Source organism: Pleurodeles waltl, chromosome 4_1 (genome assembly GCF_031143425.1).
Source record: "Pleurodeles waltl isolate 20211129_DDA chromosome 4_1, aPleWal1.hap1.20221129, whole genome shotgun sequence".
Taxonomy (NCBI): domain Eukaryota; kingdom Metazoa; phylum Chordata; class Amphibia; order Caudata; family Salamandridae; genus Pleurodeles; species Pleurodeles waltl.
The window spans coordinates 651,232,829-651,260,016 of record NC_090442.1 but is presented as its reverse complement, the minus strand read 5'-3'; the positions used below and the strand labels follow the sequence as shown (position 1 = coordinate 651,260,016).

General features: G+C 40.9%; 1 protein-coding gene across 1 annotated transcript in view; it reads right to left on the bottom strand.

The window, feature by feature from the left end:
- Window positions 1–7,627: 7,627 nt before the first annotated feature.
- FGD6 (FYVE, RhoGEF and PH domain containing 6) overlaps window positions 7,628–27,188 on the bottom strand; it is a 214,078-nt gene continuing 194,517 nt past the window's right edge. Inside the window, exons 19-21 of the mRNA XM_069229102.1 lie at window positions 14,568–14,696; window positions 12,735–12,883; window positions 7,628–7,797 (exon numbers count right to left, since the gene is read on the bottom strand). Coding sequence (XP_069085203.1) covers window positions 7,761–7,797; window positions 12,735–12,883; window positions 14,568–14,696 — 315 coding nt within the window. The 3' untranslated portion in view covers window positions 7,628–7,760. The remainder of the gene's footprint in view (window positions 7,798–12,734; window positions 12,884–14,567; window positions 14,697–27,188) is intronic.

Here is a 27,188-nt window from a genome sequence, read left to right as displayed (position 1 = left end):
AAAAAAAAAGCGCTATGACACGGTCAACTGACTGCAAGAGGCAGTGATCCGTTTTCTTGATATGGGACTTTACTCTGCCTTCACAAAAAATATGTAATTATCTTATGTCTGAGCTGAAGTTCACTGCGTTGGCCCCACATGAAGACTGAGTCAAAAAGCCCACAGAGCAGGAGGCGAGTGCTGTCTGAATCACTGTATCATCTTGAAATCTGTTAGCATCACTTGTGGGTGTGTTTTTTTGGGGTGGCGGGACTGGAGGGGGCAAGCAACGAAAGGGGAGGTGTGGGGGTGGACAGGACAAGCAATGATGGAGAAAAGGTGGGGGCGGACCGGAAAAGCATCATCATAGGAGGTTAGGGGGCAGGGCAAGCCACAATGTGGAATGGATGATAAGCTGCAAGTAAAAGGTAAAAACAAAAACAGTAATAAAAGCAGCGAGCAATTAAAGAAACCTGGGCAAGGGAAACAGTACTTAGGTCATGCTCCACAGCAGGGACAAACACATTAAGAGGATGTGAAGCCGGTATTCATTGACCAAAGAGAAGCAAGGAAATGAGAGGGACGATGAAGCCAACCAATTGTAAGCAATGAACGGACTCTAAGCCTCCTGTAAATAAACAAAATGTCCCACAAGGGTGTGGAGAAGATAGAAGGGGCAAATTGTCAAAGAGAAGAAGGTGCAACAGTGCTCCCAAAACATTTAGTGGCGCTAGTGTGAAGAGAGGAAAGTGTTTAGGGAAGGGCGGGGATGTGTCATGCCTGAAGGGAAACCGTGTTTACCACACAGGACTTTTACCATGCAGTTAAGTATTCATACAATTAATACGCAGTACTTTACCATGCTGGTAAGTATTTTTTTAAATAATACACTCTCTATGTTATTAAAAAAGTGATTTTAGGGTTTAGGGATGGGAGGAGGTAAAGGGAGGTGAGGGTATCTTGAGAGGTGAGGGGCGTTTAAAAAAATAATAATTAAGAAACAATAAATGATTGCAAGCGACAATGCACACACTGAATTCTGCATTGTGCACTATTTCAGGCAAGACCTGCAAAGGAAGGGCTTGAGGTCTCTACTGACACCAGGGGCATTGTTTTACAAACTTCATGATCTTTTCATACCTTCAAACAAAGTAGGGTTCACATAACCTGAACCTCTACAGCTTCTACAGAATGTAAGACTTTTTCAAAGTTAATAACTACAGAGCTAAACTATTACAAACCATCAGAAGGATCATATCCTCAAGGTCACTGAGTTATTGTAGCAGAGTCGAAATTCTTTATTTAGGACAATCAATCATGAACACTTTATATTTTTTGGCTTGTTTATTAAAAATACATGGGGAAGGGTGACTTTTGCCTCATAATTATATTAGAATTCCATAGGTGTTAGTTTACACCAGATTTATTAAAGATATTACACATTTTTGTGCTTGTGCTGGAAACCCTCATAAAAACAGGATTAATACTTTACACACAAAGGTTTTTTTTACAGTGTACTTATAAAACTTTACAACATACATACATGTCTAGTTCTGCACCTGTGCAATTGCAAAAACATATGTGCAACTCTCTATACAGTTATTTACACTCTCAAAAAATTAAAAGATTGAGCTAAACATAAAAGCTAAGTATACAAGTGTGTACAAACTGAGTGAAGTGTACAATATGGAGGGTGGCCACTTATGGTACAACACCAACTATGTTCTTTTCCAGTCACAATTACTAAATACATGTGTGCAGAGGAATCTAAAGTGACATTAACGTTTAACCAGGGTTACTAACTGAAATGCCCCTTGGCCCATGTCACCAGAAGCACCTTCATTTAATGCTGCATTTTAAGCCAACTGCAGTGTATGCTCTTGGATTTGAGGCCACAATTATAAATGAAAAAGGCGATTTTGGCTGTGGTGTGGCCTCAGCTGGCTATTACCCATTAATTGTTTAAGTCTCTTTAAAGAGTTAATAATAGTGAGCCACGACCCTCCTGTGAGGCAGTGTCATATATGCCAACCTTTGAAAAGATGGAAGAGCTCTCATATTCAGTGGTGTGAGGATATTTTAACTGAAAAAGTAAATTAATATTAAAATGATTGTGTCACACAGAAGAGAAATTCACTCAACAAGAAGAGAACAGAGAACAGAAGGAAACAGCCTTTGCAACAATGCCTTTACCATGCACGTTTAGTATAGGTAAGCAAGTCTATATGTACACATACACATTTTAAATAACAGTAATGTGTAAGGATGAATAGCAGTAAAGGGAGGTAATGGCAATTTTAGTGTATAGGGGTGGGTAGTGGTAAAGGGAGCTATGGGTAATTAGACGGTTTAGTATTTAATAGTGGTAAAGGGGGTAAGGCTAATCTTAGTAAGAGTTATGGAGTGGTTAATGACAAGGGGTGGTATGGGTAATATTAGGGTTTAGGAGTGGGTAGTGAGAGGAAGGTATGGGTAATGTCAGGTTTAATGGTTGGTTTTAGTAAAGGAAGGGTATGTGTAAACTAAAAAGAGTACTTGGGAGGGGGGGTTCCCCCGCCCAAACAGGAAAAAATCAAACATAGATTAGTTATTATATTTAGGGTAATATTTAACATTAGAATTGTGAAAGCATTTATATTCATAATTGTTAAATAGATATGCGTTGGCTGCACAGATGATACAGATGCTGCCTATAAAATAAGAATCACATTGTAGACATACTGTAAGAAGTGCAGTGCAAATAGTTAGGAGTATTTCAACTGTGTGCAATAATCAGAAGCATTAGAGTTGTAAATGCATCAGTGCTTGAGTTTAGTCTATATAATGTATCTGATTATGTCCAATGTTTTGGAGTACCTGATTCCAGTGGAATATATTTTTGACAGTTCATTGGGAGATCAATTTTTATGATTCATGCCTAAAAATAATGTGTGTTTCTTCACTGTGATTGTAATGCTGCATGGTAAAAAAAAGACAGAACAATAATTGTAAATATTCTGATTTGACATGTGGGAAAAATGGAGGATGTGAAGATCAGAATTTGTAATCATGTTGGCAGTTTAGTGGTTGTTGGGCCAATGAAATGGATATGGGACACTATGAATGTATATGGGGGAGGTATAAGGGTGTTTCACAGGTCCAGTGGAAGGCCTCATGCCGAAACGAGTCAGCCTTACTAGCATTGCATATAATAAATAAATAAATATATTTGATGGATTAAGAAATTTTTCCTCTCCTTTCTGAGTGGAATTCCTGTTTTTTTCCCTTATTGGGGACTGGTGAACTGGTGTAAATAAATGTACAAACATATACTTAAATATACATAGGATGCGTAGTAAAGGCATGTGCTGTGATGTCATACATTCGTCTATGGAATACAATATCACATAAGGGGATATACCCCTAGACCAAAGCACTGTTAAATACCTTTCAAACCACACTGAAACCAGAAAATGTAAGAGTTTGACAAGAAGAAAAAACAGATTGGAGTCTCCTTTCTTCAGCCTGACTTTTTCACAAAAAACAGTGTCAGTATTCAAAACAGGACTAATTGGTTAGCCTCCAAAAGTGTTAAAACTAACTTGCACAGATGTCACTGGACTCCAGATCAAAGGTCTGACAATTTGTCAATTAGATGCAAAAGAATTGTTAGTGGCCTCTTGCAAATTATCGAGGTTGTGTGACTCACTACAATAAATAATTATCAACTCACAATTCAATAACAAATTACTCCGGATACAGCTTTGAACATCTGACATCATTGTACTTGGACAACTTTGGATTTCTAGGATTGGTGCCTTCATGGGGTACTGTCTCACGTGCTGTGGTCAGGGTCTCTGATCAGTGCTCCTGCTGCACCATGACAGAAGCAATCCTGAAGTGCTAGTAACACCTGTTGTTATTTTGAGATCTCTGCTGAAAACCAGTGAGCAGTGAATAACAACTTAAAGTAGTCATTATAGAGAACTGGAAATCTTACAGCTTTGGCCAGCATGTCCTTCTAGAACAAGCAGGATAAAACTATAAACTATAAAAAAATTGTCACTGATGTTAATCAGTAAATTAATGAAAAAGAACAAAATGGATACAAAAGTAATATAAATCGTTAACTACATCAAAATAACAGTGATACGAAATATAAATGTTTGTTGTCAAGTTTCTTAAGCCAAATTTGTGTATGTTTTTCACATACTTGCTATTGATGTACCATTCCAAGATTGTGTCATTGCATGTGTGCTTTTTGTTAGTCGTTTGTTGAGGGTATGCACACTATATACATCACCTTTGTATAACACCATGATCGTCAGCAAGACAGTTTTTTTTAGTCAAAACAGGACATGAACCTTTAGCAATAATAGTTGCTGTGGTCTGAATTGCCTGAGAGCATGTTTTTAACTCCCGTGGGAGGAAGGTCTATTCACTGAGATGACAGGCAGCTCCACCAACTCCACCAATTCAAAGCAACACCACCGGGTGGGCTCGGAGTCTCGAGGGCTGTAATAGGTAGTTCTAGTTAGGACCTAGTTTCTCTAGAAAAAGCTGTTTTTTACTTGCCTATATCTTCGGTGCCACACACACTAACAGACCCACTCATACAGTCATGCACCCACTCACAGACTCACTCATGCACCCACTCACCTCACAGACCAACTCATGCACCCACTTACAGACCCAGACACTGACACACCCACTCTCCGACACTCGTGCACCCACTCAAAGACCCGCTCATGCACCCAATCATACACCCACTCACAGGCCCACTCATACACGGCTCTCATTTTAAACATACCAAACAATAGCAATTCACCAGTTAAAGTTATCTCCAGTAACTATAACTCACGCCCTTGCATGCACTGCTAATTACCGCACAAATTACAGCACTCATGACATCTTTGATAACATCATTGATAATGTCACTGTATCATCTGCAGTAAAATTATTGATCAGATAACTGTTCATGGCAGAGGGGTGCATCACAGTGGAAAACACGCTTTCAGGCAATTCAGAAAACAGCAACTTTTACTGCAAGTGGCTCACGACATGTTTCGACCAAATAAACGGTCTTGCTCACAATCATGGCGTTATAAAAAGGTGACATACACAGAGTATAGGGGTCCTACAACAGGAAACTATACTTACAAATACATTTACCTTTGCCTGTTCTCAACTCCTGCTCCTTAATTTTAACAGTTAAATGACATCTCCATGCAGTCTCAGGTTTGGAATAACTGAATACAGTAAGGCTCCCTCTTTTCTTCTTAACTATGTTGAAATGCGTGTTTGGCGGAATGAGTGGCACTTGGACAAACTCTGCTACCTCTGTGTGCTATCCTGGAGAACACAGATATATATATATATATATATATATATATATATATATATATCTCTCTCTCTCTATATACCTCTCTCTCTCTCTCTCTCTCTCTCTCTCTCTCTCTCTCTCTCTCTCTATATATATATATATATATATATATATATATATATATATATATATATATATATTTATATATATGTGTATTTAAGTGTGTGCGCACACACACACAGTTCTGAAATATTAAAAAAATAAACCCAGATCTACTGTTCTCAAAAAGCCCATTATACATTATTAAATAAATACTAGTCTCCATTCAAACAAAAACCAGAACAAAATATATCTATCTATAATAAGTGTGCAGAAACAAAGTGCATTTACATGCATACATATATCAGGGTGTACATGTTAAATAATTTTAACCTACAGGGCTGCCCTATACAAAGTAAGAGAGGGTGAAATTTAAGTTGTTTCACTGTAGCTTCCAGTGTACACCAATTGCACATGTCCATTCACGGTTGTAAGGCAGATGTACACCCATATGTAAGTGGTTTTGCTATTCTTCTTCTTCCAGGTCTATGGCATTAACTAGTCTTTTTTGATCTATATTCTCAGGTTTTCCTTAGTTCTAAGCCAAATTTATAGTTGTTCTTCCAGTTGTGTGGTCTATTAGTCTCCTCAAATGTATGACCTTCTATTCCTTTTTATGGTATTTGTATGGTCTTATATTGTCTTTGTAAATTCATTACGTGTCCTTCTTGGAGTGTCCAACTTTGGACCAAAGCTACTTTTACTATGCCAGATTTTCATGTCAATTATGAACTGTAAATAGTAACTATTTAGATTCAATGTATGTAAATTGAATAAGGGATATAATAAACCTTTTCATAAGCCAACTTTGAACATCCCTTTTGTATATTATTAGGGTTGTCCTATAACAATAGTCTTAAGTCTTTATATTTTTAAGGTCTTGCAGTCCCTTTCTTAACTGCCCACCCTAGGTTGTCTTTCTACATTCATGGTCTTTCCCGTGAACATTTTAGGAATTCCACATTCCTAATTAGTTTTTTTTTCCTGTATGGTAACACCAAAACTTTCCGCAAGTGTGAGCAATGCTATGCTTTCAAGCAGAACCTGAGCTGTGTAAAACCACGGCCTTCCCTACTTCTGAATCTTAACAAGTGTGACTGCTTACAACACCCGCTCTACTTTGCAAAATAGGTCATGATGGTTCTGCTATGTTACTTCCATCCGTAGGTGCCCTGTGTTGTGTGTTAGAAGGCAAATGGTTGGAGGAGGCAAAGCTGTACAGAGAGAAAAAAACTATTTTACTTCTAACAATCCATTATTCTGCATTTTAATATTCCTATGGACACTACTTGTTATAAGGGTGCTCTAAACATGAACAACAAGCATCATCAAAGCATCAGACACCCCTAGACCTCACATGCCTAAAATTTAAAGTGAACTTTGGTATTTTAGATTAAAATAAAATAGTGCATGATAACTTGGTACCAGACCAGGCCTAAAAACAAAAAAGTGCACTACTGTAAAAAGGAAGAGGGGGAATTTTAGTATCACGCAGCAGGCCTTTTCACTGGCCTCTAGTTTTAGGTTTGAAAAAGTCCAGTGCGTACTTTATCGAGAAAAAGACCAACCTCATTTTGGTTATGAACATATCCTAACATTTAAAACTGATGTATCCTCAAAGAGATCAGTTTTATGAACTACCCTAAGATACATCACAGTGTGTTTGATACCAGTGGTCTGGAGCGCGGTGAGAAAAAATTATATTAACAAGGTTGTAAGTTATCCAGAAAGGCACTTTTGATCATCTCTTAACATTAAAACATACACTAGTTAACAGGAAAATATTGGCTTTTAATAAATAAAACTGAGACGTAACAGATAATTTCTTTTAAAAATATACATATATTACCTACAAAAACATAAGATACCAGCCCTATTTGTTTGTTCTACAGGATTTTAACATGTCTTGTCAGTGCTGATTCACAGCACTGCATGGAATCCATGACATTGCTCTAGTCTGCAATTCGTCAAAGTCAGTTTTAAAGTTTCCGTGCCCCATTTATTTGAGGCCATTATCCTGAAACAGAGCAAAAGTCACCTCCACGTGCATGTATAGGTTCCAATTCTTAAGTTTCATTTTTCTGTTCATCGGAGCAATCTTCCTCTGTCCCCTTTTCAGTTGCAAACCTAACATTAGTCTGATGAGTAATTTTGAGGGGAGGTAGCATGCTTCCTTTATACATGGTTTCTTCCTCACGACTAACCCTGGTTTTCTCTCAAGTCAATCAGTTTGGAGAGAAGATAGGAATTTACACACAGACAGATGGATTCAACTGCATATCAACAAATCCAACAAGGTGGTAGAAAACTGGCTTTTTCACACTGCTCGAACTTTCCTTCAGAACAATGAAACAGGCACTACAGCGCTGAGAGTGGAGTACTACAAAACTGTGCCTTCTTGAAAAGCTTCCAGCCACCTGTAGGAAAAAAATATATATTAAGATGTTGTTTGGCATAATGATCTGGTTCAAGATGGACATTATAAATTGAGCACAAGCTTCCTTGCTCATCAACCCATCCAAAAATGTATTGATCAGAAACACATTCTTTTTCAGAAGTAATAAACACAATTTATTACAAACAATATTTGTTTGCAGCAGTTAACCTTGCCGGAAAGGATGTTAGTTGATGTTGTTTCCCCAGTTTAGTCCTACCCATTAGTTAAAAAGCTGCATCTATCTGATTTCATTCCCCTGCAGACCCATTTTGCAATCTTCTGAAAGAAGGTTAAATACATACTGTTGAAAATGCACAGCCTGCTGGATTTGACTAGGGCACCAGCAGTAAACTCCTTCAACCAACTTCTAGTACCTACATTTTAAAGTTACTAAGCCTACTAAAGATATTTACCAGTGTAATGATATGTGAGTTTTGACCACCGACTCCTCGTTGCACTTAGCCTAGCAGTACACCATCACATTAGTGACCACCAGCTTCATTTTGCCTATTGACTTTATTTTAGCAATAGCCAAAGCCACGTTAAAAGCTGCAAGTAGGTTTCCACATTGTACAATGTGCACATGTTTTTATTCTTCATGTTCTTTTCCCACCTAGGCTAATAAGAAGGTACGCAGAGGGCAGGGATGGTCTTGTTTTGAATTGGCACCTTGGGATTGTGGCCAAGTCCCGATGTGTTATTTTCAAAGCTAGCCTAAAGCAATCAGCATTTTTTGAATAAATAAACTTCTGCAGAGAGAGAGAGGGAGGTTCTAAAATGTTCCTCTCTTGTTTGTTCAAAGTATAAGAGGCTGAGACCAGATGGACTGGAGACAAAGCGTGTTTGCAGATCTCAGGCATATCCAGGATGCTGCAGTGTGTCATCCTTCCTGTGAGGATAATTGATCTCTCTCTCCTCGATTAATTGTGGGATCTGGCAATCTGATGCTGAATAGGATGAAGCAGTTTTGCCCTTGCCTCATGGAGATGCATATTTTTTAATTCATTATTTGCTTTGCGTTATAATATAGATACATATATTTGCTGTGTATATTGCAGTGGAGAATCATTTGTACGTGTTTTCATTTCATTGCTGTGACCATTTGTAAATGTGTGCTTTCAGCATGCTAATTTCCTTTTAGGAACCTTGTGCAGTGAAATAATAAACTAAGAAGCCCATTCCAGAGATTTTTGCCAGTGCATGAGTGTTTCAGCTCGGTCATTAGTAAAGCATAACAACAAACAGCAGGCAAAAGCGAGCTGCCTCAAAGAAGAGGATGCCTGACTGCAGGCATCACCATCTCCATGATGCGATCATTTTGTTACGTTATTCCTCATCTGTCACACTGAATGCTTCAGTGCATGTTAAAAGCTATAGTAAAATAAAACACAGATATTTTTTTCTACGAGGTTGAGGGAGTATCAATAGTTCTAGTTTACAGTGGTATTTCTGGAATATGGGCATTGTGCACCTGGGAATCACTAGTTTGGTTGGCTTGTGACAGCTTTTAGGTTTAGGAACCACTATTTCTCACTCAAATGTATTAATAAAGCATACACATTTTCATTCCACAATATGTGGATTGCATCATTTAATCACTGTCCTGTTCATCCTCTCCAGTTCTTAATGTATAATTCAGCTTAATTTATACTGCTGTATAATTCACTTCACTTAAGAAAGATAAATGTTGGAAGCAAAACAGAACCAGACACCGACCCCTATTAAACTTCATACACAATTCATGAACTACACAGAGGAATGGAATTTCTTTGAATAACAAACTCTGTCCTTTTTCTATTCCTCTGATGGAGTGGTGCTTTGGAAAGGACTTTAATGCCTTGTCCAATATCAAAAGACAATATCCATGTAGACACAAGATTCTTTTCATGGTTTAGAGTTGTGAAGCATCCAGATATATCACATTTTTATCCTCTTTAGTGCAGTTCTTACACATTGGTGGGGGCTACAAAAACATGGATATATGTATTTTTCAAGATCTTTATAATTTCTAGACTAAAATGAAGATTTATTTGCCCTCCTGATCCTCAATCTTGTGAGCATGTTTAGGGTGGAACTCTGGCTGGTGTTGCCATATTTCGTCCTCCTTCCCTTCATGTTTGTCATATCTTGCCAGCAGGGCAAAAGTTTTGGCAATACACCTTTGCACCATGGCACCTACAACTTGTGTTAGAAGGAACATGGGGCCAGATGTATCAAGGTTTTTTGCATTCGCAAACAGTGCGAATTCCCGTTTACGAATGCAAAAAGCCAGTTCAGAATGTATGAAAGACATTCTGAACACAATTTTAAGGAATCGCTAAAATAGTTGAACCTGGTGGTAACCATGTGCAAAATTTAAAAATGCATTTTAAATGCATTTTAAGTGCATTTTTAAACTGTACAAGTAAAGCACACATGCCCTTTTGGCATGTGTGCACCTTACATGTCCCAAAAAATAATTTTGGGGTGCAGCAGAGGGGGCCTTAGGCCCCCAGCACCTTGGGGTTTTGCATTTCCAAAATTGCGATTTCTGGTTAAAAAATCACAATTTTGGAAATGCAAAATATTCGCAGAATGGGGCCAGTATCGCAATTTGCAATTCGGTAATAGCATTTGCGATTTTTAAGAAATTGCTATTACCGATTCGCAAATGTGATACAAAATCGATATTTCCAAATCGCAAAAGGCCTTCATGATACATCTGGCCCATGGCCTCTGCAAAGAGTTGGTCGTTTGGAACAGAATTGAACATCCTCTCGACATGTAAAGTGAAAAGGTGTTATAACTGGATCTTTAAATTTCTCTGTGAAGTTTTTCAAGCCTGTTATAATAACAGGCAAGCATTGGTATTTTCCAGTTTCAAGATTCTCTATAAGAGAATCCCCCTCTTCCTCCTCAGTTTCCATCAGATACTTGTGTTTATGTCTCACCAAGATGATAACCCCATGACATGCTGATGTTTCATTACATGGAGAAACTTGACAGGATATGGTACCAGCATTCCTTCGTCCATGAGAATGACCCTGTAACAGTGTCATACATCATCCCCATTTTCAACCTCAACTGTCTCTTGGTGGAGAGTCTTTGCATCCATAGATATGACATCCTCTATAGGAAGAGCTGGCAATGGAGAAAGTAGCTCTGGTACAATAGTAGTACTTTGTTTTTTTGGAGATGGGGAAAAGTGTCTCTTTTGAAAAGATTAGCCTCTTCAAATGTAACCTTACACTTTTTTTTTATAGTGGCCAATGAGTGTGAGAGTCTTGTGCCACAATGTATTCAGGTCAATATAAATGGTCTGGTGGTGAGCACTGACACAAATTTGACACAAGTAGATCTAATGGCTCCTCTTCATGTACAGTACAGTTTCAGTTCAAAGTTTTAAAAAACCTTTTGCAGCATCAAATACTTTTTTGGGTCATCTTTGAGCTGAAGTGCATATCAAATTTGAGACTTGTCTTGATGTCAAGCCACCTCTAATGATGAAGGGGCTTTCTGATGTCAAACCTCCTCATGGGAGATGGCAGTCATTGACTTAAGACTGCAGAGGCTGAGCCTTTTTTCAATGAGGCTTGTCAGATAAGGCATGGTGTTGCTTTTGGGGCTTTTTCTTTGTGGGACTTGAAACTCCTTCCAGGGACAATACATAAGGGACAGTGCACTGTGATGGGGCACAGCCCTATCAATGGTGGCCCTATCAGATGATATTCATTGTCAAGTGAGGAAACCTGAGGTGATGGGAACCCTCAGTGTATGTTTGGGTCATTGCAGCCCCATGACAATAGACCTGGTGTTCAGCCTCCAGCCACATGAGGTGAAAAAGCACAGGATGGTGACAGTCTCTGTCAGCAGATACTACGTTTCTTCATAAAAAGGATCTAGTTTTATTGACTAGATTTCATTTTCAAGCTTATCCATTCCAGATTGTGTGTCCTTTTTAGCATGTGGCACAGAAGACTCCTTGCTGAATTTGTTGTGCCTCATGTCAAATAGAGTTGGGTTATCTCACCGGAGATGGTGCTCAGGTGAGGTCAAAGTGATACAGACAGCCTTGGCTACAACACAGATAAGGATTCTGAAGGCACCCTGCTGGCTCTCTAGTAGTTGACCTCTCCTGTGTAAGACCGCATAAGTGTACCTTCTTTGGAGCAGGTATCCTGGTACCGTAGAGTGGGCTGCACTGTAAAGCCACATGTGCAATACCTCAAGGTTAGCCAAGGTGAATTCTGAGCAAGGCGGTTTGGAGAATTCTCCAGGAGAACAAAGAGGACAGGATTTTGAGACCTAATACGGTCTCGAACCAGACCTCTGAGAGAACATGACCGGACCCGACAGCGGAAGAAAACAAGCTGAAGATGGAGTCGAGGGCTGTGCATTGCCAGCAAAAGGAGGAGTCACTCTTCCTTGTGACTCGAAAGACTTTTACAACAAAAAACTTGCAGCCTTCGTGACCCAACACTAGATGGCGGAAGTAGCCACAGCTACACATGCCGTCAACCATCTATATTACCATACAGTCAGTATTCCTATGTATTCCTTATTACAAAACCGCAATTCAACTAGCCATTCATCCCACCAAGTTTAATCCAAATACAATGCAGTTATTTTACATTCTCAAATTCCAGGCTAAATTAAAGATTGGGTAGCTTTCAAGTGCTTCGCCTGCTCTTTTAAGAACGTCAAATCAAGATAACAGAGATACATATACATAGATACAGCACGTTCATTGATAACCTGGTGCAGAAAATGTGTGTCTAGTAGTTGATGCAATATGAAATTTGCCCTTAGTTCAGTGAGGGATACCCACTAGGTTCCACTTGATGTTGTGGGAATACATGGACAATTCCACTGTTCTGCTCTCCTCCTTGGCCCTATGACAGCCTTATAAACATCGACTGATACATTTGTTTTACTCACCGTTGGGCACTATGTTGATCATCTGCTTTGAAGATATAAAATAAAGTGTTTTTGTGCAATAGTTGGAAGACTTTTGACTCTGCAGTCTCGTCCTTTACTTCGGTCACTGTGAATCCCAGCAAAGGCTGGCTTTCCAAAGCAGCCACATCCTAGTCATGAAATAAGACAATTTTAGAAATAATTCAGATTAATCTATTACTAGCTTCTGCCCTAATGTACTTGCTCAGACATCATTCTAATTCTGCAAGCATGTTATACATCATGTACGGAAAAGAATATACATCACAATCCAGAAGGACATTCTTTCTGTATAGACTGGGGGTTTCGGCTGCTGTGAAGCACTAACCATCAAAGTCCTTCTTTGTAAAAGGATTACTCCACTACTGGCCACCAGGCAGAATGGCTGATCACAGCACCCCATTTCCTGGGGAATCTTGGTCTTTCACTATACCCAAGCTAGAAAGGGACTGGAGAAAGCACAGCACCGATGGCCAAGGTATCACCAAGCCAGCTGATTAGACCATAGGTCCAAACAATAGTATGCATCAGGAGAATGGCACCCAAATAAAGGGTGCATTATCAGGTACCCTATTGTCTTCCGGACAATGAGGCGATCTCGCCCTGACTAGAAAACAACTGTTTGCCTAAAAGACATAATAATACAAATTACATCAATGTTTCTTGAAACAGAAATATCTGCTGCAGACCTCCATGAAGGAGAACAACATAAATTGAGAATACTATGGATTAAATAACTACTTAAAATTTGTAATTGTTCTTTAGAGATGTATATTTGTTGGCCATTGCAAAAACATAAAAATATTACGGAGTTTCATAAAGTCGTGAGGATGCAACCAACAACATCACATAAAGCTCATGTAATTTCACTGCTGTTCCTTCATCCTTCAGTGCATCAAACACATTTCTCTCACCCGCGTGGAACAAAGGAGATAAGAGGAGGTTTTTTCCCCCAAGCTTCACAAATAAAAAGATGGGGCATACTTATTGTGGGTATATTTTATCAGAAACTGTGGAGAGTTGTGGTGAATTATAGAGAGAAATGCACCAGAGTAGGTCTAGGCGAGGAGAGGGGGCATGGAAGTAGATGTTACAGCAGAAGCAGGCAGTGGAATAGTGTCGGACTAATTAGCAAGATGCTAAAGAATGGGAATGACAGACTATAAGAGAGACCATCCTAATGCCACCTCCTACAACGAGGCACAAAACTCTGGCAGAGAAGTGAGTGAATGCAAGCAAATATGTACAGCCTGAATTAAAAAAATATGACAACAATTACAAAACAATAGTGGCTCCGGTGCCACAACCAAACTTGGGACTGCTGGAGGGATGCTGCTATCAAACCGAGTGCACCTTCCCACCAGTGGCCGCGCTGTTCCCAGCCACCTGCAGACACAGACCAGCAGTGCAGCATTATCATCTTGCCTGGCCAGGAGGCCGCCTGCTGATCTGCTAAGGGTCAAATGACTGTTCACATGCACAGGTGCTGAAAGGGCCAATAGGAAGCACACTACTTTGCCAGGTGCTATACACGTCATTGCATGGAAGTTGCAAAGTGGTTCCGAGATACATTGTAGGCCAGGGTTAGGATATGCACATCATTTGTCTCGTGGCTATCAAAAGGCATTGCATCAGGGCATCCTGAAACAGGTCAATTTTGGCAGGTGTTTAAATCTGTGCCTTTATAGAGGCATCTATCGAGCAGAAAAAGGCTAACATTTAAAAAAAGGCTTTTGACATGCCAATAGCATAATTGATTTTGCCCCTCACCAGAAACCAACAAATATGATTAATCTTTCATTTTTGTGTTCTTACCTCACTGGCGGCGTAAGTGTAGAGCACCTTGTTTTTGATCACGAACCATAGGTGTTTCCAAGGTTTCTTTAGACCTTTTGACCTGTAGAGATAGCCACTCATTGAGGAGTCTTCTGTGCTTGCAGAAACCTTAATAAACAATGTAGCAATTAAGACTATTTTTATTTAGACACATTAGACTTAGCGAGTAAGGGAGCAAAACCTTTGAAAGCAACCTATTTTTACATCTACTGACTATTATTTTTAAACGCAGCAAAGTGCCACATTTTAGAACACATTTTCAATTATCATTGTGATAGCCCTCGCATCATCGTAATGAGTGTGTATTTATTTGAGTGGTTTAAAAAAATTCAAATGTATCTTAATACAACAGAACTGTAACAATTCAAGAAAATTAATGTAGGAATAAAAAATTATTGCCTATAAAATACACTAAATATTTACACTTTCTTAGTTTTTGACGGCATGGGCCTGAATTTGGTTATAAAGGTTAAAAATAAGTGCAGGAAATAACACGCTTGAGAGGGTCAGTGAAAAAAAAGACACACCTAAGAATATAAAAAAAAACTTTTAGCATGCTAATTTGGTGTTTAAGACCTCTACAGATAAAGTTGGTAATTGCACATGCACACCACTGCATTTTACCATAGTTAAAAGGCTTGCCAGATAAATCCTTACTGCTTAGCCATATAATTTTTAGAGATCAACTGTGCATACAAATATAACCTACTAAAATTATATGCTGATTATGGCCATCAAAGAAATAATTTCAAAAGCAAACACAGCAAGAAGCTGCGGTAGAATGAAAACGAGACTAAGATAGGAAAATTAATCAAGCATTGGCAAAGCCAATAGGCCCCACCTTTTGGTTTGTAAATGCAGACTTATTAGCTCTGCCAATACTTTTTGCCAAAAAAACTACTTTTTGTTGATGCTGTTAAAAAGAAAAAAGCACAAATATGTATATATTTGACTGTGTCATCACGCATATGCATGCATAATGATGCTACAGCGGCCCCAGCCTCACCATGGATGTATGTGCATAGTTTATTTACTGTGATTGCTCAACCATCATCATGCAACAGCCATTTAGTTTTGTGAGTTAATTTACCGTTCCAAGATTGAAGAAACACATCTTAGATCAGTAAATTTAAAAAAGTGCACCAATGCACATTTTTTAAAGAAATGAGCAGTCTGGTTGCAGCTTTAGGGCTCACTAATAAATAAATGAATAATGGAGCATGGAGCATGATGCTGATGCGGCAGGAATAGTAGATCTGATGGGGAAGACTGGGGTGGTTAAGCTCCACGGAGAGGTGGAGCAGCAACAGAGTAGCAAGGGTGAGGGTGCACAAAATATGAAAAGAAATAACTGAGTGGGATTATGAGGGGTAAGAAAAGCAACAGGTGAGCAAAGGTGAAGGAAGAGCAACAATGGTGCGCAGGAGGTACTTGAGTGGGGATGCAGTACATGAGGGAAAGAGCAAGAAAACACACGCACTTGAAGGGAGTGCTGACAGATAAAGATAAATGTTGTTCCCTTAATGTAAGCAGTGAAAATATATAAATCATCCAATAAAAAGGAAGGTAAGGAGATTTTACTCCAAGAGAGGGACAAACACAAAAAGAGGATGGAAAGTCATCAAATAAGAAGCAAGTAAATGAGAATGACAGTAAAGCCAACCAAAGGCAGTGAAAGGGCTGGTCCAAAGCCCTCTGTATTGGCAATGTCCACAATAGGTCTTTCACAACATACAGCTAAATGCGGTCTCCAGTCGAGACCTGAAAAAGGGCATAATAAAAAAGCATTTATAAACGAACATTACATTTAAGGCTAAAAAAGAGAGGCACTGACAATACTTTTTAGCCACACAAACTCTGAATTGCAAAGGTTCAGGTTTTGGCAAAGAAAATCGAACAGCAATAATATTGTTCATACTAATTTATTTACTACTCCTCAGGAATAAATGCAGCATGGGTTGCGTGCTTCGCATGCACTGCTAATTTCCTCCCATATTATGTCACTCTTGACATGTTCTATGACATTATTGATAATATCACAGCAACTTCTAAAAGGACATCATTGGTAACACTGTGTATTGTGGGAGCATAAGTTATAGATACTGTAGGCCACAAGTTATAGTTACTTCAGATAACTATAACTGGTGAGTTTCAGTGCTTTTTTAGATTAAAACGTTGTCACTGAAATTTTCACCTAACTATAACATTAACTTAAACTTTGTTTTGTCAGGAGAATATATATATATATATATATATATATATATATATATATATATATATATATATATATATATATATTGAAAATGTCACTTACCCAGTGTACATCTGTTCGTGGCATGAGACGCTGCAGATTCACATGCTGTGCATTATCCTGCCATCTAGTGTTGGGCTCGGAGTGTTACAAGTTGTTTTTCTTCGAAGAAGTCTTTTTGAGTCACGAGACCGAGTGATTCCTCCCTTTCGGCTCCATTGCGCATGGGCGTCGACTCCATCTTAGATTGTTTTCCCCACAGAGGGTAAGTTAGGAGTTGTGAGTATACTAGAGGTGCCCATGCAATGGAGTAGTTATGTATGTACCTAATGTTTATTAAAATAATATTTATTTACATATTTACAATTTTCATTCAACTAAAAACGGCTACAGGCTACCGGGGAGGTGGGAGGGTGCATGTGAATCTGCAGCGTCTCATGCCACGAACAGATGTACACTGGGTAAGTGACATTTTCCGTTTGGTGGCATGTGTAGCTGCAGATACACATGCTGTGCATAGACTACCAAGCAGTAATCTCTCCAAAAAGCAGTGGTTTAGCCTGTAGGAGTTGAAGTTGTCTGAAATAATGTTGTTAATACAGCCTGTCCTACTGTGGCTTGTTGCGTTGCTAACACATCTACATAGTAATGCTTAGTAAATGTATGAGGCATAGACCAGGTGGCTGCCTTACATATTTCTGTCATAGGTATATTTCCAAGAAAAGCCATTGTGGCGCCTTTCTTTCTAGTGGAATGTGCTCTTGGTGTAATAGGTAATTCTCTTTTTGCTTTAATATAGCAAGTTTGAATACATTTAACTATCCATCTGGCGATGCCTTGTTTGCATATAGGATTACCTGCATGAGGTTTTTGGAAAGCTACAAACAATTGTTTTGTTTTATGAAATTCTTTTGTTCTGTCAATGTAATACATTAGTGCTCTTTTTATGTCTAATGTATGCAAGGCCCTTTCAGCTACTGAGTCTGGTTGCGAAAAGAAGACTGGGAGTTCCACAGTTTGGTTTAGGTGGAATGGTGATATGACCTTTGGTAAGAATTTTTGATTGATACGGAGAAACACTATGTTTATGTATTTGTATAAAGGGTTCTTGAATAGTAAATGCTTGTATTTCACTTACTCTTCTAAGTGGTGTGATAGCTATTAGAAAGGCTACTTTCCAAGTCAGATATTGCATTTGACAAGAATGCATGGGTTCGAATGGTGGGCCCATGAGTCGTGTTAATACAATATTAAGGTTCCATGAAGGTACTGGTGGTGTCCTTGGGGGTATGATTCTTTTTAGTCCATCCATAAATGCTTTAATGACTGGGATTCTAAAAAGTGATGATGTATGTGTAATCTGCAGATAGGCGGATATTGCAGTGAGATGGATTTTAATGGAAGAGAATGCTAGATTAGACTTTTGCAAGTGTAATAAATAGCTTACAATGTCCTTTGTGGAGGCATGTAGTGGTTGAATTTGATTAGTGTGGCAGTAGCAAACAAATCTTTTCCACTTGTTTGCGTAACAATGTCTTGTTGTAGGTTTTCTCGCTTGTTTAATGACCTCCATACACTCTTGTGTAAGATTTAAATGTCCGAATTCTAAGACTTCAGGAGCCAAATTGCTAGACTGCGCGATGTTGGATTTGGGTGTCTGATCTGTTGTTTGTGCTGTGTTAACAAATCTGGTATGTTTGGTAGTTTGATGTGGGGTACTACTGATAAGTCCAACAGTGTTGTGTACCACGGTTGGCGAGCCCAGGTTGGTGCTATGAGTAGTATTTTGAGTTTGTTTTATCTTAGTTTGTTGACCAGATAAGGAATGAGTGGGAGAGGGGGAAAAGCATAAGCAAATATCCCTGACCAACTGATCCATAGTGCATTGCCCTTGGACTGAGGGTGTGGGTACCTGGACGCGAAGTTTTGGCATTTTGCATTTTCTTTTGTTGCGAATAGTTCTATGTTTGGTGTTCCCCAGCGGTGGAAGTAATCCTGTAGGATCTGGGGATGTATTTCCCATTCGTGAGTTTGCTGGTGATCTCGACTGAGATTGTCGGCTAACTGATTCTGAATGCCTGGTATGTATTGTGCTATTTGGCGAATGTGGTTGTGAATTGCCCAATGCCAAATCTTTTGTGCTAAGAGACACAGTTGTGACGAGTGTGTCCCCCCTTGTTTGTTGAGATAATACATTGTTGTCATGTTGTCCGTTTTGACAAGGATATGTTTGTGGGCTACTAGTGGTTGAAATGCTTTTAATGCTAGAAAAACCGCTAGCAGTTCCAAATGATTTATGTGAAGTTGTTTTTGTTGATTGTCCCATTGACCCTGTATGCTGTGATTGTTGAGGTGTGCTCCCCACCCCATCAAGGAAGCATCTGTTGTGATAACAGCTTGAGGCACTGGGTCTTGGAATGGCCACCCTCTCTTTAAATGTATAGGGTTCCACCATTGAAGCGAGGAGTGTGTTTGGCGGTCTATCAACACTAGATCTTGAAGTTGACCCTGTGCTTGTGTCCATTGTGTTGCTAGGCACTGTTGTAAGGGCCGCATGTGTAATCTTGCATTTGGGACAATGGCTATGCATGAAGACATCGTGCCTAGAAGTTTCATCACAAACCTTACTTGATACTGTTGGTTTGGGTGCATGTTTAGTATTACGTTTTGGAATGCTTGTACCCTTTGTGGACTTGGAGTGGCAATCCCTTTTTCTGTGTTGATTGTTGCTCCTAAGTATTGTTGTATTTGACACAGTTGTAAGTGTGATTTTAGGTAGTTTATTGAGAACCCTAGCTTGTGAAGGGTTTCTATGACGTATTCTGTGTGTTGAAGACACTGTTTCTGAATGCTGGTTTTTATTAACCAATCGTCTAGGTACGGGAATACGTGTATGTGCTGTCGTCTGATATGTGCAGCTACTACCGCAAGGCATTTTGTAAATACTCTTGGTGCTGTTGTTATCCCGAATGGTAACACTTTGAATTGGTAATGTACTCCTTGGATTACAAACCTCAAGTATTTCCTGTGGGAAGGATGTATGGGTATATGGAAGTAAGCATCCTTGAGGTCTAATGTTGACATGTAGTCTTGTTGTTTGAGCAAGGGAATCACGTCTTGAAGTGTCACCATGTGAAAGTGATCTGATTTGATGTAAAGATTTAGTGTTGTGAGATCTAAGATGGGTCTCAGTGTTTTGTCCTTTTTTGGTATTAGAAAATACAGGGAGTAAACACCTGTTCCTTTCTGATGGTTGGGTACTAGTTCTATTGCTTCTTTTTGTAACAACGCTTGGACTTCTAGTTGTAATAGATCCAAGTGCTGTTTGGACATGTTGTGTGCTTTTGGAGGCACATTTGGTGGTAATTGTAGGAATTCTATGCAGTAACCATGTTGGATAATGGCTAGGACCCACGAGTCCGTAGTTATGTCTTCTCAATTTTTGTAATAATCTGTGAGTCTCCCCCCCACTGGTGTTATGTGTTGGGGATTTGTGACATTGGAGTCACTGTTTAGTTTGTGGGGTTTTTGGGCTTTGGTATTTCCCTCTTGTTATAGGGAACTGTCCACCCCTATATTGTCCCCGAAAGCCTCCTCTTTGGTATTGGCCCTGGTATGTGGGTCTGGCCTGTGAGGTTGAAGGTTCTGTGCTTTGGGCCCGAAACCCCCCTCTAAAGTGTGGCTTCCTAAAGGTGCCTCTGCTCTGTGGGGAGTAGAGCGCGCCCATGGCTTTGGCCGTGTCCGTGTCTTTCTTTAGCTTTTCTATTGCTGTATGCACCTCCGGCCCAAACAACTGTTGTCCATTAAAAGGCATATTCAGCACAGCCTGCTGGATCTCTGGCTTAAATCCGGAGGTGAGTAGCCACGCGTGTCTCCGAATGGTGACCACTGTGTTTACTGTTCTGGCGGCTGTGTCCGCTGCGTCCATAGCCGATCTTATTTGGTTGTTGGAGATACTTTGGCCCTCCTCCACCACTTGTTGTGCACGCTTCTGAAACTCTTTGGGAAGATGTTCAATGAAATGTTGCATTTCGGCCCAATGAGCCCTGTCATATCTTGCCAATAAAGCCTGTGAATTGGCAATGCGCCATTGATTGGCTGCTTGTGCTGCAACACTTTTCTCTGCTGCATCGAACTTTCGACTTTCTTTGTCGGGTGGTGGTGCATCCCCAGAAGTCTGTGAGTTTGCCCTTTTCCGAACTGCCCCCACTACCACTGAGTCAGGTGTTAGTTGTTGCGTGATGTACAGAGGGTCCGTAGGGGGAGGTTTGTACTTCTTCTCCACCCTAGGTGTGATGGCTCTGCCTTTGACTGGGTCTTGAAACACCTGTTTTGCGTGTTTTAACATGCCTGGTAACATAGGCAGACTCTGGCATTGGCTATGTGTTGATGACAGGATATTGAATAAGAAGTTATCCTCTATAGGTTCAGAATGCAGTGCTACGTTGTGAAAAGTAGCTGCTCTGGAAACCACCTGCATGTAAGCAGTACTGTCTTCTGGTGGTGATGGTCTTGCCGGGTACCAATCCGGACTATTGTCAGATACTGGTGCATCGTATAGATCCCATGCATCTGGGTCATCTTGGCTCATCCCTGTGTGCGTTGGTGATTGCATCATTGGTGGTGTTGCAATTGGGGACAGTTGCGGTGAGTGCTGTGGCGATGGCTGTGGAGAAAAACGTGGTGGAGTTTTTTCTTTAGCCACCTTTGCTTTTGGCTGTTTTTCAGTTTCCGTTTCATTTTAATTGGGGGAAGAGTTCTTATTTTCCCTGTTTCCTTCTGTATATGGAGCCTTCTCTGTGTATAGTCTGGCTCTCCCATCTCTAGTTCTTGCCCAAACTTATGGCCTTGTAGTTGTGATGAAAGGCCTTGTTCTTCGGTATAGGAGCTTTGTTTCGGCTCCGAGGCTGGATGTTTCGGCACAGAAACCTTTTCAGCAGTCTTTTTCGGCTCCGATGCCACCTTTTTCGGTTTCGGGGTGCCGATATCTCGGTGCCGAGTTTGGTCGGAGCCGGTATCTCGGTGCCGAGCATACTCTGTGCCGGTATCTCGACCGGAGTCGGATGTCTTCGGCATGTGTGTGCCCTTTTTCGGTGCCGATGCTTGGTCACCGTGCTTACGGGTTAAGCCATGGCCTGTCGGCGGTGGCGTCCCCTGGGCTTTCATTATTTTTGTGTGAGTTTTGGCCGGGGCTGTTTTACTCACGGTTTGTTGCCTCACCGGCTGCTCACTCTCGGGCTCGTCCGAGTCCGAATCAGGAATGGAGAAAGTCTCCTCTTCTTCGACGTCTGGGTGTCCCGCCGACGTTGACGTCATTTGAAGCCTTCGAGCTCTTCGGTCCCGTAGCGTTTTCTTCGACCGAAATGCCCGACAGGCCTCGCAGGTATCCTCTTTGTGTTCGGGGGACAAACACAAATTACAGACCAAATGCTGGTCTGTATAAGGATACTTAGCGTGGCATTTGGGGCAGAAGCGGAATGGGGTCCATTCCATGAGCCTTAAAGACGCACGCGGTCGGGCCGACCAGGCCCCGCCGGGGAATGGAAGCCCCGAAGGGCTACCGGAGCTCTTCCTTTCTTCGGTGTCGATGTGCTCTTACTAAACCGATACCGAGCGCAAACAATACAGTCGAATTTTCCGATAGTTAACTAACTTTTCCGAACCGAAAACAGAGCGAAGAGGAACACGTCCAAACCCGATGGCGGAAAGAAAACAATCTAAGATGGAGTCGACGCCCATGCGCAATGGAGCCGAAAGGGGAGGAGTCCCTCGATCTCGTGACTCGAAAAGACTTCTTCGAAGAAAAACAACTTGTAACACTCTGAGCCCAACACTAGATGGCAGGATAATGCACAGCATGTGTATCTGCAGCTACACATGCCATCAAACATATATATATATATATATATATATATATATATATATATGGAAAATGTCACTTACCCTGTGTACATCTGTTCGTGGCATGTTCCACTGCAGATTCACATGCTATGCATACCGTCTGCCATCTAGTGTTGGGCTTGGAGTGTAACAAGTTGTTTTTCTTCGAAGAACTGTTTTTGAGTCACGGGATCGAGTGACTCCTCCTCTTCGGCTCCTTTGCGCATGGGCATCAACTCCATGTTAGATTGTTTTCCCGCAGAGTGTAAGGTAGGAGTGATAGAGTATAAAGAAAAGAGATGTCCAAGCAAATGGAATATATATATATATATATATATATATATATATATATATATATATATGTACATACATACATACATACATATGTACAGATATATGTTCAACTTAAACGGCTACCGGCTTCCGTGGAGGAGGGAGGGTGCATGTGAATCTGCAGCGGAACATGCCACGAACAGATGTATACTGGGTAAGTGACATTTTCTGTTCGATGGCATGCGTAGCTACAGATACACATGCTATGCATAGCCTACAAAGCAGTTTTTCCTCCCATAAAAGCAGTGGTTAGCCAGTTGAAGTTGTTTGAAATAATGTTCTTAGCACAGCTTGGCCTACTGTGGCTTGCTGCGTTGCTAACACATCTACACAGTAATGCTTGGTATGTGGTGTTGACCAAGTAGCTGCTTTACAAATTTCAGCCGTTGGTATATTTCCTAAGAAAGCCATTGTAGCCCCTTTTTTCCTTGTGGAATGTGCCTTAGGTGCAACTAAGAGCTGTCTTTTAGCTGGAAGGTAACATGTTTGGATGCATTTTAATATCCACCTTGCTAAACCTTGTTTTGAAATGGGGTTACCAGTATGTGGTTTTTGGAAAGCCACAAATAACTGTTTCGTTTTTCTGATTGATTTGGTTTTATCTATGTAATACTTTAGGGCTCTTTTAATATCTAATGTATGCAGGGCTCTTTCTGCCACAGAATGTGGCTGTGGCAAGAAGACTGGTAGTTCCACTGTTTGATTGATATGAAAAGGTGATACAACTTTTGGAAGAAATTTAGGGTAGTTCGTAGTACAACTTTATGCTTGTATGAACGATTCTTGAATTGTTAAGGCTTGAATTTCACTAACTCTTCGCAATGAAGCATCTCAATCACACTGCAAGCAAACTCAATACAAAACACATACACAAAAATGTAACACAATAATATAATGTAAACACACAAAAAGCCAACTTGTCTCACACAGTTCTTCTCTCTTTGAGAGACGGCGGTGTATTTCCTTGTACAAGCGCTCCTGGGGTAGTGGCACGAGCGATTGAGACTGATTGCAACTGCCGCCCCTCGGATTAAGATATCTAAGACTGTTCAGATTACACGGTATTCGCCAATTGTTCTGGGCCTGATTGCTTAATTGATAAGCAGTGCTCTTTCAAATTTAGAAATTAGACAACAGAAAGGTTATATTGTCTCCATTTAGTCCTGATGAGGCCCATAATTATGGGGCCGAAACGCGTCAACACTTTCAGACCAAGTGAGGTTGGGCCATAAAAAATTTAGTGGACCTTTGAGTATTATTCCACGCATTGTAAAGACTCCTGAGAAGAAATTGACAGGCTACCAACAATTGCGTGCAAAGCAATTTCCAACCATCGCAGTCCAGTGGATTACGACTGTAAATGATTTAAGTAACCACTTTCTTCTCAAAGGGAGAAGAATTGTGTGAGACAAGTTGGCTTTTTGTATGTTTACATTATATTATTGTGTTACATTTTTGTATATGTGTTTTGTATTGCATTTGCTTGCAGCGTGATTGAGATGCTTTTTAATATTTTGGTATTTAGTTTGTGATTCGTTGTCCCACCTTATAAAACTAAATAAATCATGTAAAGAAATGAGACTTCCTAGAGAGTAATTATAACTCTTTTTCAATGATAATATTATTGATAATTCGTCCCCTACATTGTCCACTTGTTTCTTCTTATCCTATTTGATTTTGTGGCACTGCCTCTATTTTGCTTGTTTGAGTAATAGAGATTTTACTTCCTCTTGCAACAGGGCGATATGTTGTGTGGAGAGGTTGTGTGGTTTTGGTGGAATATTTGGTGGAGTTTGTGCCAATTCTATGCAATAGCCATTGCAGATAATTGATAATACCCAGCTGTCTGTGGTAATGGGTAGCCAATTGTTGTGGATCCTTTGCAGTCTTCCCCCCACAGGTGAGGTGTGAATTGGGAAGGGATGGCTCAAGTCACTGCTTTGCTTGTTGTGAGGCTTGTTTTGCTGACTGATATTTTCCCCTGCCTCCGGGGTACTGGCCTCTGTAAGTAATTTTGAAACCACCTCGTTGATATTGAGGTTGGTAGGCCGAATTTGTTTGTGAGGTGATGCCTCAGGTGTTTGGGTTCTAAATCCACCTCTGTATTGGGGCTTATGAAAGGATCCCTGTATTGAGTAGTATACAAAGCACCCATGGCTTTTGCTGTGTCAGAATCTTTTTTCATTTTTTCAATGGCTGTGTCCAACTCTGGGCCAAAAAGCTGTTTCTGGTTAAATAGCATATTGAGGACAGCCTGTTGTATTTCAGGCTTAAATCCTGAAGACCTAAGCCATGCATGTCTTCTTATTGTTACAGCAGTGTTGATGGTTCTAGCTGCTGTATCTGCAGAGTCCAGGGCTGACCTGATCTGGTTATTGGTGATGGCTTGCCCTTCCTCTATTTGTTGTGCCCTCTTTTGCTGTTCTTTGGGGAGATGTTGTATTATGTCTTTCACCTCATCCCAGTGGGCCCTGTCGTATCTAGCCAACAATGCCTGAGAGTTGGCTATCCTCCACTGGTTGGCTGCTTGAGATGCTACCCTTTTTCCCGCAGCATCAAACTTTCTACTCTCCTTGTCTGGTGGGGGTGCATCCCCTGATGACTGCAAGTTTGCTCTTTTTCTGGCTGCACTTACCACTACAGAATCTGGAGGCAACTGTTGTGTGTTAAAGGCAGGATCAGAGGGAGGTGGCTCATATTTTTTCTCCACCCTAGGAGTAATTATTTTAGTTTTAACTGGCTCCTTGAATATTTGGTCAGCATGTTTTAACATGGCGGGGAGCAAGGGAAGCAGCTGATAAGTTGCATGTGTAGAGGAAAGTATATTAAAAAGGAAGTCATCCTCTAACGGCTCAGTGTGCATGGTGACATTGTGATAGGATGCTGCCCTAGCTATGACCTGAGTGTAGCCTGTACTATCCTCTGGTGATGATGGCTTAAAGGGATAGCAATCTGGGTTGTTATCTGGAATGGGGTCAGGATCATAAAGATCCCATGGATCCACATTGTCCTGCTGCAAATCTAATGAGTGTGCTGGTGATTGCATAGGTGTAGGACTAGTAGGGGGAGAGAGAAGTAAATGAGGAGAGTGAGGAGGAGAAAATTGAGGAGGTGGAGGTTTCTCTTTGGTTCTTGGCACTTTAGCTGGTGGCTGAGCAGTGTCCAATTCTTCCTGAAAGGCTAATTTTCTCTTTGGCTTTAGAGGAGGTGCTGTTATAATTCTGCCAGTGTCTTTAGGGATGTGAATCCTGGCTTGCCTTTCATCTATTGCCTCCATTTGTGAGTATTCCTCGGTAAGTTTATGGCTTTCTTTGAGTGCTTGTGAAAGTCCATGTTCCTCCGTGTAAATTGGCTTTTTCGGCTCCGAAGCTGGATTTTTCGGTATCGAAAAAGTCGGGATCGATGATGGTCTCGGCTCCAAAAACAATTTTCGAGGTTTCGACTCGAAGGATCGATGTTTGGTGGACTCGGAGACAGAGCCTCGGCTCGAGTCCGATGGCTTGGGTGGCGTGGCCTTTTTCAGTGCCAAAGTTGTGGGTTGGTCACCGAAGGTCTTTTTACGGGTCGAGCCATGGCCTTCCAGCAGTGGCGTTCCCAAGGCCTTATGTTTGGGCTTGGCTGGGACAGGGGCAGGCGTACTCACGTGCTGTCCCGCTGTGACCGGCCTGTCCTCCTCAGACTCCTGCTCGGATTCGGATGCTCGAACGGAGACAGCCGTCTGCATAATCTCTTCCTCCTCAACGTCGAGACGTTCGGTGCTCTTGGATGCCATTTCGAGTCTCCGTGCTCTTCTGTCTCGGAGCATTTTCTTGGAGCGGAAGGATCTGCAGGCCTCGCAATTTTCTTTCCAATGGTCTGGGGAAAGGCAAAGATTACAGGCGAGATATTGGTCTGTGTAGGGAAATTTAGCATGGCACCGAGGACAAAAGCGGAATGGGGTCTGGTCCATGAGGCTTCCACGCGGTCGGCCTGACCTGGCCCGAGTTGGGCGGGGGCACCCCGAAGGGCAAAAAAAAAAGATGTTTGACCCAACAGTACCGAAGTGTCGATGGAAGATGGAACACGATCGAAACAATACCGCCGAGAATTAGAGAGTTTTGAAACTTTTCCGACTTGAACTATCGGAGCAAAAGGAA